Source organism: Mytilus edulis, chromosome 4, assembly GCF_963676685.1.
Source record: "Mytilus edulis chromosome 4, xbMytEdul2.2, whole genome shotgun sequence".
NCBI classification, from domain to species: domain Eukaryota; kingdom Metazoa; phylum Mollusca; class Bivalvia; order Mytilida; family Mytilidae; genus Mytilus; species Mytilus edulis.
The window spans coordinates 37939877-37959302 of record NC_092347.1 but is presented as its reverse complement, the minus strand read 5'-3'; the positions used below and the strand labels follow the sequence as shown (position 1 = coordinate 37959302).

Below are 19426 nucleotides of genomic sequence, written 5' to 3'. Positions count from 1 at the left end.
TGCTGTCCTTAAGATATCATCTAGAATATGATGATATCTAGAAAACAAGAGGCTGGATCCATCCAACAGATAACAACCAACTATATTATTTTCGTAAATGTTGTATTGCTTAAAATGTTTGCAGTACAAAGACTGTGTCCATCTTTAATTTTGCCGAGATAATTCAAAAACACAAGAAGTCGACTAAAATTGTGTGTTTTTACTAGTCTATAACAGTTTTCAGATAATTGGCTAAACATTAAGATATTTCTTTACACGATCTCGGTTTTTTTTTATGTAATTATGATAGTATTATGAATATGAAATTAAAATGCAATATTAAACCATGTAAACTAAGCTAAACTTGCAGTCTATGAACCGTAACTGAAGGGCTAAATAACCTACACGAATATGGAAAATGTCAATTCTTATAAAACTGCATACCACATACCATATAGAATCAGCACGAGTGGTCATATCTTAACTAACCTAAACACACACTTTATTATGAAAACTACGCAAAAATTTAACAAAGTCAATGAACCATGATGATGGGACAAGGTCAATCATATAATGTCAATGGAAAAAGACTTACAACTGAAAATAATGTGTTTAACATGAGTGGTTCACCTTAAAATGATCTATCACAGACTTTTAACATGTAAAATATGCAAAACATTCAAAGTCAATAGAAGAGGACTATATAGCAGGTCCAAATAATCTCAATGGAAATGAAATGGACCACTGCATTCCAATTATAATTTACCTATCACTAGTAGTTTTGTATACACTGCATGACCTTATCATAAACTTATGCATTATTGACGCTGGTCACTGGCGGATATAGCACACATGAGACTCGGTTTTTTGACTAGGTCGAAGTATGATCAAGTATGACAAAAATAAGTAAAAAAAACCTGTTTTAATTATATCAACTCATATACAACAAATGGATGTTTTTAACGACCTTGACTGGCTATACAGCCCTTGCACGGTCGGTCAACTCATATAAAGACTCAGCTAGCCAATAGTATTAACTATATTTTTTCCCATGTTTATCGTGTATTACCCGTCATTTTTGCTGTTAACAGTTTTTATTTATATTGTCTTGTTCAAGAGATAAATGGCAATAAAAATTGTTAAAAATATTCTTTTTAATGAACATTAACCGCTAAAAGGGTCATTAGCTGTCAAATTCATGTTTACTGATTAGACTGAAATTCTCATATTCGACTAAGATACTAAAACGTATATCCAAATTATAAAAAGTATGACAAACAATTTAAGATTCGTATACTCGATAGACTCAGAATTTTGTGTGTGTTTTAGTCTAGACCATCTTATAAAACATCGATGCGACCCAAAGACCGCCGACGTTTATAATACTTCATATAAACATATAAATAAATAGCAAACTCGCGCAATACGGTTTTTTAAAGGTCTGTTTGATTTCACAATACAGGTTACGAAAACATGTAAATAATCGTTTTTACCTGTGTAAATATGCATTGTTGAAGTATATTCCGTATCAACTTCACAAATAATATAAGAAGGTCTTGAAGTACAAATTCTGGGTACTAACGTTGTTTATCATTTTAATAACATATTTTAGTATTTTTTTCATTTGTCTTTATGAATATTACTTTTACTGTTTAGTCTCTGCTTTTGGTGGTATCCATTTGACGTGACTTTGTACTTATACATCCCCGTCATTCTGTGATTGTTCTATGATATTTTTTGTATTTCTGTCTTTCTATTTTGTTATTGTTCTTTTTCTGTGTGCCTTTTTAGTGTTTCTTTGTGACATATGAAGTGGCTCTGTACTTATACATCCCTGCATCGTGTTATTGTACCATGCTTAATGTTTGTTTATACATCTGTTTTTTTAATAGTGAATAAGATAATAACACAATGTTGACTGCTCTATCCTTATTTTTGACATTTTTACCTATTATGTCCTTTGATTTTTTTCACAAATCGTTGTCAATATAATAGAATTTTGTACGACTATCATACAAGTGAGAGGTTAAACTAGCTACAAAACCAAGAAAATGACTGTACCAGGTTAGGAATATGACGGTTGCTTTCCAGTCGTTTGATGTGTTTGAGGTTTTGATTTTGCCATTTGCCTAGGGATTTTTCGTTTTGAATTTTCTACGGAGTTCAGTATTTTTGTGATTTTACTTTATAATAGATCGAATCAGTCAAACAAATGGTTTACCTTTGTTTCACTTTCAATGTTGACATCCATTTTCTTTTATAGCTGAACATGTCCAGTTCATGCGTTACCAATTTCTAGCTAAATGATTCAATAGAAGTTCACATAAATACGGATTTAATACGTCGAATTGTTCACTTGAAAGTCAAGTGATTAATTCATTAACGTATTTGCTTATTATGACAAAGCTGAACCAAACTTGCTGTAAAAAGGGAATCACAACTCCACTGTTTCACTTTCATTAATGTTTGAACAACAAAATATCATACTTGTTCTTTTTCTATATTTCGTAGCTAATGCCACTTAAGGACTGACATGTTCTACCCATCTATTTCAATTTTCAGAATATTTAGGAAAAGCACAATTACTCCTAAGACTCGTACAATTATGGTGAAAATAGGAACTAGGTGGATCTTTACATCTTGAGCATTTATGTAGTCTGAACAAACTTTATACCAGAAACCAGAAGGATCATACTACCCACGTTTGGTTGAAATTGTTTAATTAGTTTCATAGATATTTGAAAATTATACATCGACAGTAAGTGTACAAATATTGTCATTGAAAGTCAAGCTACAACTCCTTGAGGGTCACCCAACAGTTTTGTTTGTATAATCATGTTTGTAGATCTTATATATCTGATTATTTATGGCTGATAACTATTTAAAGAGTCATCCAATGGTTTGTCATATTGAAATCTTCAAATGCCATTATTTTTGTTTTTACAATTAAATTTTAGAGTTTCTACCTATCTGATATAATAGATCATGATAATATGAGCACTTTTACATTGCCAGATTTTCTGTCAATTATATTTTTCCAAGAATAAGAAAATCAAAGTATTTTACCATTGAAGCCATATTTGATGATTGACATAGGAAAATAAAAAAAAATATTATACTAGATAGTAGATACTATATGGATCATTCATTTGGTCCAAATTGAACATATCAATTCAGAGGGGAGCTCTGAAAAGGGAAATAAACTGTTAGAATGAAATTCAAAACAGTGTGGCTGTGGCCATTGATTGACACATTAAATTCATCCATTGACTGGGACAATTTAGGTGAACGTTTGTATGTAACGACCACTGCTCACTGTGTACTTTTTAAAGACACTTAAACTATGGGGTCACTAAAGGTACTCAACACCTTAATAAAGTTATTCGAAAAATTAATCAGAAATAACACGATGTTTTGATTTATATCAATTATATAAATCAAAACATAAAGGTTATTCCTGATTTAATCATTTTATAATTAAAGGCGTTAAGAAACCTTTGGTGACCCCACAGTTTAAATGTCTATCGTAGGTACGTCGTGAACAGTGGTCGTTACAGAAAAACGTTCACGTAAATTTTCCCAGTCAATGGATGACTTTAATGTGTCAATCAATGGCCACAGCCACACTGTTTTGAATTTCATTCTAACACAGAGCTTGTTCTCGTCTATTTGTTATTTTGAGAATGCAAATGTTGAAACTAAAATAGCAATACTTTAATATGTATGTTATGCAAATATTCAGTCAATGGACCAAATAATCTTCATGGTAATAAGATGTGCCGAGTCTAATAAAACTGCATACCAAATAGCATTGGCCTAGCACTAGTGGTTCGCCATTTAATAGGGGGAAAAGATACCAGAGGGACACTCAAAATCATAGATCGAAAATAAACTGACAACGCTATTGCTAAAAAAGACAAAGACAAACAGACAAATAATAGTACGCAAGACACAACATAGAAAACTAAAGACTAATCAAAAACCAGACCTAATCACAAACTTATATGTTGTTGAATGCGCTGCTGTCGACAACAGCATAGCCTTGTCTCACCTTGACTCCACCAAGGCAAGACAAAAACACAGACATAATGAAAATGTTAAAGATTTTCTTTTACAGCTATTATTCATTACAGATAGCGAATATCTGTTTAACAGATGATTGTGGATATGTTCCTCGTGTCGTAACTACAATCCTGTCCCCTTTTCCCAAATGTGACCTACCGAATAAGGCTTACATCGGGGGTAGTACTAACAGGAGCAACACGGCATGTATCACATGTGGAGAAGGATCTGCTAACCCACCTGTGACTACCACAAGTTTTCGTAGGGTTTGTGTTGCTCAGTCTTTAGTATTCTATGTTGTGTTTTGCATACTATAGTTTTTCTGTTTTCGTGTTGGTCTGTTTCTTATTTAGCCATGGCATTGTCCGTTTATTTTCGACTTTTAAGTATTTTCATATCAATGATAACTCAAGTCAACACAGAAGAGCTGACTACTGGGTTGGTGATACCCTCGGGGAAATAAGTGATGGGAATAGCTGACATGGGCCAGGTAAGAAGGTGGAAATAATACAACACAGAGTGACAAGATTTGTAACCAACAATTACAATTTCCAATTACAATCATTCTTCTTTTGTATTATCAGTTTTAATACAAATATAATTTCAAGAGCTCTGCTGGTAGGATTATATTGGATGATGGTTGATATTGTGTTATTAAATAACACCATATCAAATACTGTTTTCAAAAACAGCCAATCAAAAACAGCCAATGCTGTTAAGATGTTGTTCATCTCTGGATGTTTTTTCTGATTGGGTTAAATAAAGCCTATGTAGCTAATAATGATATTATCCAGGATGATTAATAATTTTTAGGAACTAATACCATCTATTGTATTACACATACAATTTACTGGAATATTCTACTAAGTAAATAATGAATAAAATGATTTTACATTTACCACCTGAAATTGAGCCTTAGTACCAAAATTATGATGACTTTAAACAATAGTGTTACACAAGACCATTCAATATCAAGTGTATTAATGTCAACTGCGGTCTGTTATTTTCAAAATATATTAGTTATTCTATGATCATATACAACAGGCGGCATTTCTCTTATGGTTGTGGCTTGTTATTTATTTCTTGCAGAAAGAGATATTTCTCTTATTACACTGCACAGAGTGTGATAGGAATACTGTTTTAATTTGATTGGTTTATCCAGCGATTCTACAATATGTCATTGTTATTCGTTAGGTAATTGTACCTTTAGCCTGACAATAATAATAAAATATGTGTAGAAATCGTTTGACTTATTTTTCACAATAGCAATGAACCAGAAGATAAGTCTATTAGAATTATAAGTATTTTAAGCTAATATTTCATCCCCTCGTACAATTAAGAATTGACTGCAGTTTTCCAAAGGGGTTGGTTAAAATTTCTGACCAGTTCAACAGTTAGGATTGATCAAATTAATTGCAAATTTGGTTAGAATTTTGAAACTACAATATGTAGAAAGCAACACTAACGGTCAAGTCACAGTATAAGCTTATGAGAGTTTGCAGGATAGCCAACTCATTACAAAACCTTTAAGTCAATCATGTAATATAGCCTTTTTGCGCTGATGACATCACTGAGATGAGATCTATCTCTTTGGGCTCCTCTGTTAATAAAATGTGGTAAAAAATTTGTAACTTAACCATAGGTCATGGGGCCGTCAACTGAAACCAAAGTATTTGACCTTGAATTTTGACCTAGGAAGTTGTACATACATTATGACACACTCTCTGTTTAATATACTTTGAAATCATAACAGTTCTTCAGATATAGAGCAGGCACAATTTGTTATGGATGGATGGATGGATGGATGGACAGACAGACTGATCACTATAGGGTGACCAGCCACAAGGCCTGGTCCTCATTAATCTACTGTGGATTAATTTATTCTAGTAGATATTCAATTTCCAGGTTTGTCAAAAATATTGCTTACAAACCTATAGAAAATGTATACTTTGTTGAACATTTTAATCCTTGGTTACCCAAAACCCTGCAATAAAAAATGTGGTTCATCACAAATAACCAGGGGCTCCGCAGGGCACAGCTTTATACGAACGCAGATGTCGAACCCTGAACAGTTGGGGCAAGTATGGACACAACATTCAAGCTTGATACAGCTCAGAATTTGGATTGTGATCAAATTTTTGACATAATATGGGTTTCTGACACAGAACAAATGTCAAGATCTTACAAAGTTTAGAATTTAAGAAATTTGGAGAAAAAAAATTGAAAACTAACACCAACCCCCTTTTATTTTTGCAATTAGTCCAAAACCTGACATTTCTTTATGCATAATTTACAAGTAGTGTATGGGAGGTAAATTCGAACATACCAAACATTGTATGTTAAATGTTTTTGAATTACCTCCCTTACACTGCTTTTAAATTGTCTTAATTGTCCATTGACCAGAAAAACATAGTTTTTCCCCTTTTTTTGCCCCTAATTCCAAAACATTTTGAGCCAAAACCCTCCAAATGCAATACTAACCATCCCTTCATGGTTTGGAAACTTGTGGTATAATTTCAGAGAGATTTATAAACTTAAACACAAGTTAATGTTTGAAAACTACAAAAATGCTTATTTTTGGCACCTAATTCCTAAACTTTTGGGACCATGACCCAACAAAAATCAATCCCAACCTTCCTTTAGTGGTATTGAACCTTCAGATAAAAATGTATAGAGATCCATTCACTAAAACTAAAGTTATTCTCGAGAAACTAAATGCGTCTTCAGGCAAAGACGGAGACCACACGATAGCATTACACTACGCAAATTTGTTTTTGCGGTAGTATAAAAATAGATCGAAAGTATACTAAAATAAACAATTCATCAATTGAAAGAGAACAAAGTGAACTAAACATCAGATCAATTCCAAATGCAATCATCTTTAATATACTATACAAACACAAACAAAAATCATTAGCACCTATCAACATGATCAACATTTCTAATTAGCATGAACAGTTTGTGACAGTTAAAAGTGTTGTTATTAATTCATTACTGATACAGGAACATTTAAAACAAAAAACATTATTAAAAATGTAAGAAAATATAAAATAATTATTACATTTAACACTGTATCATAACTAACAACAAAACAAACAATAATAATCTTAAAACCATTACTAAAATAATCATATCTAATGATTGATTAATATCAATAGTACATATGATAATTGTTTCTTTTCTATATTACCATCATGCATTCATAGTGAACAAAAACAAACATTTTATAAAAATTACATATCTTGGTTTTATTAAAGAGACAGTCACCGTGACTCACCCATAAAAGATCACTGGAAGCTGTAATTATCTCCAGGTAGTCATTTAACCTATTCAGTCAAATTTTCTTGAAAAGCACCAACATAAACAGAAAACAAAATTAAACAATAATGGAAATAGTTTGATTGAGCAAATTCCAATTTAACTAATGAGCTTTCTAGGTTCCTTAACTTGTGCACCGAGAAATCATCTTTCATATCTTTTGATTATCATACAAAATGCTACAAGTCAACCATTCATATAGTTAAAATTATATAGCTAAAAGATACAGGAACAGCAATTTTGTAAAATAGCAATCACTTTTTTTAAAACTTCAATGGAGAGAAAATTAAAATCAAGATATTGTAAGAAAGTTAGTCACACATATAATCAGGTATATAATTCAATCAAATTTTCTGTCTTGACTCTTTTCCATTATATCCTTTAACATGATAAATCATTCTTATGACACATTATGATATCATTTTCATGATGAATTAAATTGTAAATAATTTAAGTTTAAAAAATGATCTTGAAAAACATGACTTTAAAGAAGAATTCACATCATTTATGTAAAAATTGATAAAAAGAGTCAGATTTGAAATTGTGTTTTTTTCTCATTATTATCATACTGCTGATGCCTACAGCTTCTTAATCATTTCAATGTATTTAAATTGTAGTCGATCAATATTCCACTATAGGTTCCCAGAAAAGTCCATCAGTTTTCCACCATGAACCTATAAAAGAATTGGTATGGCAAAGTGATATTTGCAGCATTCAGTTAATTCCATCAGTTGTCAATGAATAGTGAAATATAAACCATTCTGAGAGTGAGCCCTGATTTATTCATTATGGTTTATCACTTTTCCATGAATAAAGTAAAAAAGTAATGCAATGGCATAGTGATATCTGAGTCATCAAGCAAAGTATATCAGTTATTAATGTAGTATGAAATATATATAACTGTGAGTAAACCATGATTTACTCGTTACTTTCACACTGTGAGCCATGATTTACTCGTTACTTTCACACTGTGAGCCATGATTTACTTGTTACTTTCACACTGTGAGCCACGATTTACTCATTTCATTCCAACAAAGCGGTGTAATGGCATAGTGATATCTGAGACATCCAGCAAAGTCCATCAGTTGCTTCAGAATAATGAATTACTCATTAAAATCCACCAGTTGTCCATGAATTGTCCAACATATCATTGTACAACACAAAGCAAAACCGGAAATATCCATAAAAATTTGATGTCTCATATCACTTGACTATCAATATAGTCATAATCATACATAGGATGTCCAGTGAAGTCCATAAGATGACCGTTGATTAAACACTGAATTAACCACTCAGTTGATACTACAGGAATTTTTAATGTTCTGGCTGATCGTAGAATCTGGGGTTTACAAGAATTGTCTGTCACTACAACTTGCACAATTTCATCTGTAAATATATATCATATAAAGCTATTTTTACAGTTTATCTAATCAACTAAATCTAATCTTCCACCACCAGTGAAAACAATATTTAATCTTATTTGGTCTGAGACCACAATTGTCGTCCCTTGATTTTCGTTGTTCACGAATATAGTCCCTAGTGTTGACAGTGGGTTACTTGCCATTAATTTGTATACCCCTTCCAAATTTATTTCTCCATGTTTAATGCCTCAAATTGCAAGTAGGGGGGTGAAATTACACTGTTAAAAAATTTAGGTCCAGAATTTTAAAGGAAAGTAGTGATTTGGTCCAGCTGAAAAAGGTTGAAAATTAGCACTTCGGAAGCTGTCAAAAGATTTCAAGACGCCCTAAACATAAAATTGTCCATATTTTGAGTTAGAGCCGATGAAGTTTTCTATAATTTTGATATAATTTGTCCCAAAAGTAGTACAACACACTGTAAAAGTTTCTTTGAGAAAGCACAGGTGGGATTTATGTTCTAAAAGAAATGCACTAAGAAATTATTGTGTTCTCAGACCATTTGATATGAAATTGTGAACACGGATATGTCTAAGGAAAAGAAAAAGAAACAAAAATTTGACAACAATTAACAAGGAAAAGCCAGATTTGCTTCTTCAATGTAAATATTAAAGTATAACAGGATGCTGTATGTATTGAGGACAAAGAAAATATATAGTTGCTGGTATATTTACAGTTAAATATAGAACAAATTACATTGTAGTTTATATCTATAATACTAAAATTACGAGGTCCAATTTGTCAGCCGTCATCACGTAAAACCGATGAATCAAAGAATTCAACTTTATATATAACTTATATAGTACAATGGTGTTGATTAAAAATTACACCACTCTAGGCCCATTTGTTTTCCACGTAATTAATATTGCCAATAATTAAGAAGTTCTGGATCGAGTCCGACACCGATACCAATAGTATATTCACCTGTTACCTATTACCTTATCTGTACGTTCCGCATCTGACAGGCGCACCACCAAACAGTGTATTTATAATTTTGCTGTATACTGTTGAGTAAAAAATACTCCATTCCAGGCCCTTTTGTTTTCCAAATTATTAATATTACCAATAATTGAAGGTTCAAGGTCGACGGGTTTAAACAGAAAGATTTTGAAAGCAGAGAAAACTGTGCACCTTATACATGTTATAATCGGCATGACTTTATCAGATGACAATACCAATACTAAAATAAGGCATACGCATAGTCATATATCAGTCACGGACCCGCGATATCACGGGTGTGTTCTAGTCTTTATTAAAAGAATGGAAATTAACTTTCAACAATTAAACATTTGGTTTTTGTTGAGGAAATCAGTTTATGAAACAAACACATTTGATATGGTTGAAATTTTTGCATTTTGTAATGGGAATGAAAATAAAAATAAAAAAAACAATGTTGCATTATAATATCATGTTTATAATACTATAAAACCATACCAGTTGCTCTTCTGCTGTGTAATTTCTTGACTATATTTGCCCCAGCTATTTCCAATATATTAGACCATTCTACCAAATTCTCACCCTCTAACATTATTGTCATATCCTTTAAATCTCCTCTATGTGCATTCCTAGACAAAGTAAAAACACATATTGAATAATAATTGCATATGTCAGGAATATGGTCACAAATGTTTTTTGCAATTAGTTAATACTACTCAATTCGGTAGAAGAGTTTCCCAATTTTTTTTCGAATCAGAAATAAGCTCCAGCTCTTGTTAAGTAAATGAATCAAGCTATTAAACTTGAAAAAATTGATAGCTAACAATTTAGTTTCTCAAAAAACAAAGTTACATTTACCAGAAATGTAGGTCATGGAGACCTAAATGTTACTGGACTGCCTAGTACTACATCAATGAATTGTAGGATAAAAAATTACTCAGAGATTACCATAAATATATCTCTGTAAAACTGAACTAGTACAATTTTTTGTTAAGGTGAAGACGCCTCTGGGAAGGGGATTTTCTCGCTGTGTTGATGACCCATTGGTGGCCTTCAGGAGTTCTCTGCTCCTTGGTCAGATTATTGTCTCTTTGACACATTCCCAATTTCCATTCTCAATTTTATTCTTTGAATATTTGATTGAGAGGTCAACCTTAACCCATGAAAGATGGTATTCAGTGAATAATAATGAACCAACCGTTTAAAAAAAACAAATTACTTGATTTTTCCAGTTCAGTCAAAACAAATAGATTTTTTTCCAGACTTTAATGCTTGAGGTAATATACCATTCTAGGCAATATAGGAAAAGTGTACCGACAAAAGAGGTCTCAAAACACATTAGCTCCAAATAGAGCTTTCGTTAGTAGAAGCCATATTAATTATGTGTATCAGCGGGGGGAAAATGTTAACATACCATTCTACTTTCTTTTTCTTCTCTATACTGATTCCTGCTTGTAACATATAGGATTTATAATCTAGAAGTGTTTGCTGTGATACAGAGTCTAAAATCCATCGATGTGACACACAGGGATAGCCTGCTGCTAATGCTTGGAAATACTTGACAGTCCGTACATATGAATTTGATATCAGGAACACTGATGATTTGTTCTGAAATATTTCATGGCAATTTAAAAGCAATCAATAATACAAGAACAGTAAAATATTTCAGACATTGCTTTGATTCTTTAACTTTCTCGCAAGTGGTCAATTTGAATTCTATCAAGATCTTTTTAATGAAGGATTTTTGAAACCAAAATAGCTCAGATGGAACTCTGGTAAATATAAGGTCATTTGAATCAAGTTGTTTCATCTGAGAATTTAATACCCAACAGTTGGTTTAAAAAACTTAAATAACTCTAAATAAAATTCAAATTGAAGTGACCATTTAAGAAACTGATTGAAAGATGTAGTTTTAGTTTTTGTGTACAGTTAACTCCTAAATGTCGCAATGGTCAAAGATCTTTAAAATCTAATGCGAAATACTGTTCAATTGAAGATTTCTTCTTGAAATTTGATTTTTTTTGAAAAAATAAAAATAAAATATGAACCCCTTAAAAAGATTGAAGCCCCTCCCCCTCTTTAAACTCAATCCAAGCCTTCCCTTTGAAGTGTGGAACCTTGTTATACAATTTTATTTTTGGCCCATAATTCTTAACTGTTGATACCAAGACTCCCAATATCCATCCCAACCTTCCTTTTGTGGTATTGAAACTTCTAGGTATACATTCATTTAAACTAAAGTTATTGTCCTGAAACCAAATGTGTAATAGCATTATACGGACCAAAACAAATATTTGCAGTTGTATAAAAATTCTGAAGTACTTGAATTAATCAAGTCTTTAAATGATTTTATTTTTTCCTTCCATTAACTTGTCAAAAGTTGATGGTTTACACAAGTCATTCTGGATACATGTATACCAATAATAGTGACACACAACAAATGATAAGTATGTAAGGAGTGTAGCATCAAACAGATGTCTTTTTGTTAAAATAGTTTTTTATACTTGCATTTATTCTATTTACATAATCATAGAGTCAATAAATCAAAACATATTGTACTAGTAATACATTTTTAAAATTTTTTCATCAGTTTTGAAAACACATGTGATTTACTGACATAGAACATTTGCTTTTTATTTTACACATCAGTCCTTTTTTTTGTATATTCATTAATATTCAATACTGTATAAATTTAAAGTTTCTGATTCAAATATCCCAGAATATTCTTTTTAAATCAAACTTAACATCTATATATATTTTGCAACAACATACACCACATGTATATAAATTCATGAAACTATTTCACATTCTACATAAAAAGTACCTGTAAAAAACTGCTGTTTATTTTATCCAATATGATTCCTCCTTCTCTCGTTATTTGGCTTTTCAAGAAGTCTTTATCAAATGGAACCTTCTCTTCATCTAAAAAAAAAAAAAAGAAATAACTAACTAACTAATAACTAATATCAATATCACTGCTCCCAAAAATAATGAAAAGTAAAATCCACTCAACTTTGCTAAAACTAGTCAAAACAGAGTTATCTCTCTTTAAAAAGTATACTACACTTTGGTCGACTTCCATCAAATTTTAATAAATCCAATTTAAACAGTTCCCCAATGGAATTTCCTTGGGAAAGTTATGGATAAAAAAAATCAGATAAAAAATTAATATGCAAATATTTTTAAGGATTGCACCACAGTATAAATTTATCATTGCATAAATGAGATGAAATCAGAAAAAAAACCCTTCCAATTCTCAACAAAATTTGTGTAAATTTAACCACCTAATAAATCATTTATTTTACAAAGTTGTTTATTTACAACTGGAGATTTGAGAATTTTCAGCTGGAGTTTGGCCTTATAAATGAAAAAATAAAAACAGACAATTCTTTTGTGGTTGATACTTAATAGAAAACGGAAGAAATGAATCATAAATGGGAAGGATGGAAGAGGACTTAAAAATAGAGATTTTTTAGTCCTGCCAGAAGTATCACAAGTATAAAAATGACCAAGTCTTAATCACAGATACTGTTTAGTCAGAAATTATAGCTTGCATTTATCATTGCGATTTTGTCATTTAAGACTTAAATTCGATCATAATTTTTGCGATATTGAGAAAAATCCTGTTAAATTCATATAAAAAACTTCAAAATGAGAGTTTGAATTATCGCAATTATTTCTGAATTTATAGTATTTTAGTTGTGACACAAACATACCATCAGGACCACTTTCCTCAGCAGACGTCTCTTGTGCAGAGTCTCGTAACATCTCTTTCTCTCTTGCTACAATATCGTATGTTTTCTTTACCTGGGTGAACATGAAGTACATTCCTTGGAATAATTTCTGTGGTAAATTAGCTGGACCTTTATAAATGGATAAAAATATTTTAATTAATGTTCAAAGTAAGATCTTACAATTATATTTGCAATAACAGGTACCTCTTTCCACATACTTACAGTGTTGTGAATAATATTTGTCATGTTCTTACATTTTCATTATTATAGTTACAAATTGGGAATATGTCCATGGGACACAGATGATGCCTCTTGCTTGCATATTACATTATAAAGGGACATAGCTCAAGAAAGGTAAAAATGACGCTACCCAAATTCATACTTGATCTGCATCTTTTGGCAAAAGCATTGCATACAAGTTTTATAACATCTGGGCGAGGCAAACTTGTAAAAGAACGGAAACAAATAAGTCAGCAATTTTTCCATTTGTAAACGGGCATAAATCTAGAAAAGTAAAAGTGAGGCCACCAAATTCGAACTTAATCTGTATTTTGTAGCAATAAGCTTTGTGTAGAAGTTTTAGTTCAGGCAAACTGAAAGTTGCTGAATGCTTCATCCATTTCAGTGGGCACATGAAAATAGCATGGACGACTTAAGAAATAATTCTAGCCCTAATGAATTATTTTCATTCTAATATAATAAATATGGCAATTATTTTGGATGGAAGCACTCTAAACAAAAGCAAATATTTGCTGTTTCCTTCAATAAACACACAATTACATTGACATAAAATAAGGGAGCAAACTGAACTAGTGACATGCTTCAACTATCAAAACGTATTTAGCTTTGGATAAACTTAGATGATTATTTTACTTATATGTTGAAATAATGGCTTATAATACATTTTATCCTTTACTTTTCTACATTGGTTAGAGGTATAGGGGGAGGGTTGAGATCTCACAAACATGTTTAACCCCGCCGCATTTTTGCGCCTGTCCCAAGTCAGGAGCCTCTGGCCTTTGTTAGTCTTGTATTATTTTAATTTTAGTTTCTTGTGTACAATTTGGAAATTAGTATGGCGTTCATTATCACTGGACTAGTATATATTTGTTTAGGGGCCAGCTGAGGGACGCCTCCGGGTGCGGGAATTTCTCGCTACATTGAAGACCTGTTGGTGACCCTCTGCTGTTGTTTTTATTTGGTCGGGTTGTTGTCTCTTTGACAAATTCCCCATTTCCATTCTCAATTTTATTGTTCCTTTATGTTTCCTTGTTGTGGTGATATGCCTTTTACAATTGTGCATTTTCCAATAAAATGCTGATATTCTTAGGTCATTGTTTAATGACATCAGGTAGCTCATTAAAAGTGTATGAGTTGGGAGTATGATGGGAACAGCCCAAGCAATATATTCATATTTTACCACAGGTGTGTACTAAAAACGAAAAGAAGAAGTTTTGAAAATAAGAATGATAAACTAGAATTTATTTCTTATAAAACAACTTTAATAAGGAAAATAATTAAACGAAAGAGGGACTCCGAAATATTACCTAAATTTCAAAAAAGAAAATACAGTTAAAATTACCTTTCCCTTTCCGAGGAGATCTTCTATGTGATATTGGGGATGTATCTCCACTAGGAGGGGTAGTTGACTCAGTAGCAGCATCTAAAATTAAAACCATTCAAAGATGCTGAACAAATTGTTTTATATAAACTATTAACAATTACTGACACCACTGATGCCTATAAAAGCAATAGCCCTAAGTGAGACAATACCATCAATATCTATATATAAAAGTTTTGCAAAATATTTATCTGTAGTGATCATGCTATCAGATATACAATTTCTATAAATTATGCACTGAAAAATTCAACAATACACATCAAAATATCTAATACTACAAATACGGCATTTTTTTTGCTTTAATAGATCATTGAAGAATTACATCTATAAATTTTGGAAGATATAAAAAGGATATATTAAATTTGAGAGGACCAAATTTCATTACATTTGTTCCCTTTTAAACTGCAAATAAACATTGATTATCTTTAAGTTATTTTCTTTTCTTTTCATTTATTTCGATTAGAATTATAAATTAGAACATGTCTTTTTGTAGATGTAACAAAAGTAGAGACACAAATTCTGTTTTATTTTGAACATTGATCTTGGGTCAATAATGGTAGAAGGTCCATTAACTGTATAAATGCAAAATTTAAAGAAAGCATGATGGTAGTGGGAGTGTTTTGGATTTACATTCCTACCATCCAACAAACATCTTAATTGAAAAGCCCTTGAATTATTTCAATATAGTACCTCCTTCTATTTTCCTACGTTTGGCAACTCTTGGCGTACTGGTAGAAGGTCCGGAAATCTTTTTTCTTTTTCCAGGAGTGGGAGAAAAAGGAGTTTTACTCTTCTTTATACTGCTAGGTCCTGGCTTTGGCTCCTCAGTTGACATGTTTAATTGTTCATATCTACTCTCTTTCCTTCTCTTTCCCATTACTAAATTTTCTATAAAATAAATATAAACATGATAAAGAACTTTCCTACATGCAACTTAAGTCGATTTTTCATTGAAGGTTTGCTAATTTTATTTCCTACAAAATCTAATTGTGGCTTTTGCATATTAATTTCATTGAAGATATGACATGTACTGAAGAACCTGAGATTACCCCCAGTTTTTTTAGGGGTTCGTTTTGCTTAGTCTTCTGTTTTCTATGTTGTGTCTTGTGTATCATTGTTTTTCTGTTTGTCCTTTTCTTTTTGAAGCCATATCGTTGTTTTTGATCTAAGAGTTTGAATGTCCCTCTGGTATCTTTGCCCTTCTTTTACTATAAATTAGGATATTTTTGAAGGTTTTACTAGAAATGTAGAGGTCAAATTGTGGTGTGTCAAGTTTCCAGACTTTTTTCAATACAGTTAACAAATGTACAATTATTAATTTTGAAAACGAAATGCAAATGGCTGTTTAAAAGACAATGATTTATCAAATTTCTACAACCTTTAGGGAAATCATTAAAACCCTTATAAGCATTTTTTGGCGTAAAATTATTTTGACATGTGTTTTACTTTCACTGCAGTTTAACCTTCCTGTTTTACTGTGTACATTGCTTTACTTACCTAAGCTAACATTAGCATTGTGCACAGTAGGTTCTTCAGTGTCTTCAGACTGATCACCAAGTCGACATTGTAAGTCTGCTATGAGACAGGCAGCCTGGTCCTCACTAAGTATAACTTGACTGGATCTGAACCTGGTAAAGTAAACACCAATAATCATATCTCTCATATGTGAGCAAATAAAGATTTCTGTCAATGAAACAGCAAATTTGACTGGTTGTCATTATCTGCTGTTACATGTTTGTTTTTTGTTCATTTTTTTAACACTAATAAGGCTGTTAGTTTTCTTGTTTTAGTTGTTTTACATTTGTCATTTCGAAGCCTTTTACAGCAGACTATGCAGTATGGGCTGTACAATGACCTATAGTTGTTAATTTCTGTGTCATTTGGTCTCTTGTTATCTCATTGGCAAGCATACAACATCCTCTTTTTTTATACACAGTATTTTCCTGGAAAATCTACTTCACACTTAGACTTAGTAAAACCATTTTTTTGTGTTGATATGTGAGTATTATGCATTGCAAATAAGTCATAGACAATCTGCACATTGTAAAATGAAAGAAACACCTAGAATGAAGATGGATATTAATACCAAAGTCTAACTTATTGAACTTTGTTGTAAAAGACACAAAAGTTCAGGTGACAATGCAATTAATACTTAAGTATGCAATGTTTGCCTTTCAACAGATTGTAACAATATTACATGTAAGTTTCATCAGAATATGTTATTTTGAGGCATTCCATATTTGTATTTTATTTTCCAATACAATGCAACATTCATGACTGCTGGTGCAATGTACTTCTGATGACAATAATGCATAGGAAACAAACAGAAAGCTGGATTTATTACATATAAGATAGAATGTCATTATAAGAATTGAATGTTTTCTTAAATATTTCCTAGAATTGAAATAGGGTCGATTGTGTGTATAAATTTTATTTGATTTAAATGTTTTTTTTCACAGCTTACTATACAGTATTGGTTTTTGCTCATTGTTGGAAGCCATACAGGGACATATATAATTGCTTACATCTTTGTCTTCTGGAATATAAATAGTTGTCTCATTGGTAATCATACAACATATCCTTGTTTTAATATTGACTTTATCATATTCAAAGTGGTGGTGGAATGGAATCAGGTGAAAGAATTTTGAGCTCTTCTCTCTGCTGTTCTTGTTTAAATCAGCTGTACTTTTGATTTTACTTCTTATGTATATAGAAATAAGAAGATGTGATATGAATGCCAAATAAACAACTCTCAATCCAAGTCACAATGTGTAAAAAGAAAACAATTATAGTTCAAAGTACAGCTTTCAACACGGAGCCTTAGCTCGCACCGAACAGCAAGTTATATACTTACTTTGCACTCTGACCATTTCCTTGGAGTACTGTATACTGAATTACATTCCCTTTCTCTGTTTCCTCTGTTATGGTACCAGGATAAAAATAGCCATCTTTAGATAGAACCATCACTGGTTGACTAACAGGTAACTTGTCTATCAAAAGTATATCACAGCCTTTTATAACAAGAACATCACCATCATCAAATCTTACTTTATATCTGAAAGAAAACATTGTAAAATGACCATATCAGCATAAATAGAAAAAACAAGTGAAACTGCGAGCTACTGCTCACTGATGATACCCCCGCCGCAAGTGGATAATATTAATAGTGTAAAAATATGCAAGTGTTCCGTAAACAGGAAGTTGTCGAGTGATGAATCTGAAAACGCATCACACGGTATAGCTGACTTATAAAAATCCTGAAACCAAATTTCAGAAATCCTTGTATTGTAGTTCCTGAGAAAAATGTGACGAAAATTTTTAACTTGGTTATCATGTGTAAAATCATACAAGTGTTCGGTAAACAGGAAGTAGTCGAGTGATGAATCTGAAAACGCATCACACGGTATACCTGACTTATATAAATCCTGAAACCAAATTTCAGAAATTCTTGTATTGTAGTTCCTGAGAAAAATGTGATGAAAATTTTTCAACTTGGCTATCATGTGTAAAATCATACAAGTGTTCGGTAAACAGGAAGTTGTCGAGTGATGAATCTGAAAACGCATCACACGGTATAGCTGACTTATATAAATCCTGAAACCAAATTTCAGAAATCCTTGTATTGTAGTTCCTGAGAAAAATGTGAAGAAAATTTTCAACTTGGCTATCATGTGTAAAATCATACAAGTGTTCGGTAAACAGGAAGTTGTCGAGTGATGAATCTGAAAACGCATCACACGGTATAGCTGACTTATATAAATCCTGAAACCAAATTTCAGAAATCCTTGTATTGTAGTTCCTGAGAAAAATGTGACGAAATTTTTCAACTTGGCTATCATGTGTAAAATCAGACAAGTGTTCGGTAAACAGGAAGTTGTCAAGTGATGAATCTGAAAACGCATCACACGGTATGGCTGACATATATAAATGTTGATACCAAATTACAGAAAGGGTGGATGTGTAGTTCCTGAGAAAAATGTGACGAAAGTTTCATGGGACGGACTGACTGACGGACGGACTGACAGACAGAGGTAAAACAGTATACCCCCCCTTTTTAAAGCGGGGGTATAAAAAACAAATATTGCTAATTTGTGACATTAAACCTGCAAAAAAAATAGTCAACACAAAACATGTATTTCATGACTGCATATTACAAATGTGTGAATCACCACATTCATGTCATAAGTTCAATGTATAGTATTTAGTTAAATTCTGGGATTATTACTTTGGATTCATTATTATTCGAGAGTTATCATTTTTTTTGTAGATTTAGTGATTACAGGTAAACCATGAATTGAAATGTTAAATGAAGTACAAATGTTCTTAGAGCTTCAAAATTAAATCAAATCAAATATCCA

The 19426-nt window shown here is 31.8% G+C and overlaps 1 protein-coding gene across 1 annotated transcript in view; it reads right to left on the bottom strand.

The window, feature by feature from the left end:
- Nucleotides 1-6900: 6900 nt before the first annotated feature.
- LOC139519642 (TP53-binding protein 1-like) overlaps nucleotides 6901-19426 on the bottom strand; it is a 44129-nt gene continuing 31603 nt past the window's right edge. The window contains exons 25-33 of the mRNA XM_071311844.1: nucleotides 17923-18123; nucleotides 16566-16696; nucleotides 15759-15956; nucleotides 15030-15110; nucleotides 13430-13576; nucleotides 12538-12635; nucleotides 11128-11321; nucleotides 10212-10342; nucleotides 6901-8745 (exon numbers count right to left, since the gene is read on the bottom strand). Coding sequence (XP_071167945.1) covers nucleotides 8558-8745; nucleotides 10212-10342; nucleotides 11128-11321; nucleotides 12538-12635; nucleotides 13430-13576; nucleotides 15030-15110; nucleotides 15759-15956; nucleotides 16566-16696; nucleotides 17923-18123 — 1369 coding nt within the window. The 3' untranslated portion in view covers nucleotides 6901-8557. The remainder of the gene's footprint in view (nucleotides 8746-10211; nucleotides 10343-11127; nucleotides 11322-12537; nucleotides 12636-13429; nucleotides 13577-15029; nucleotides 15111-15758; nucleotides 15957-16565; nucleotides 16697-17922; nucleotides 18124-19426) is intronic.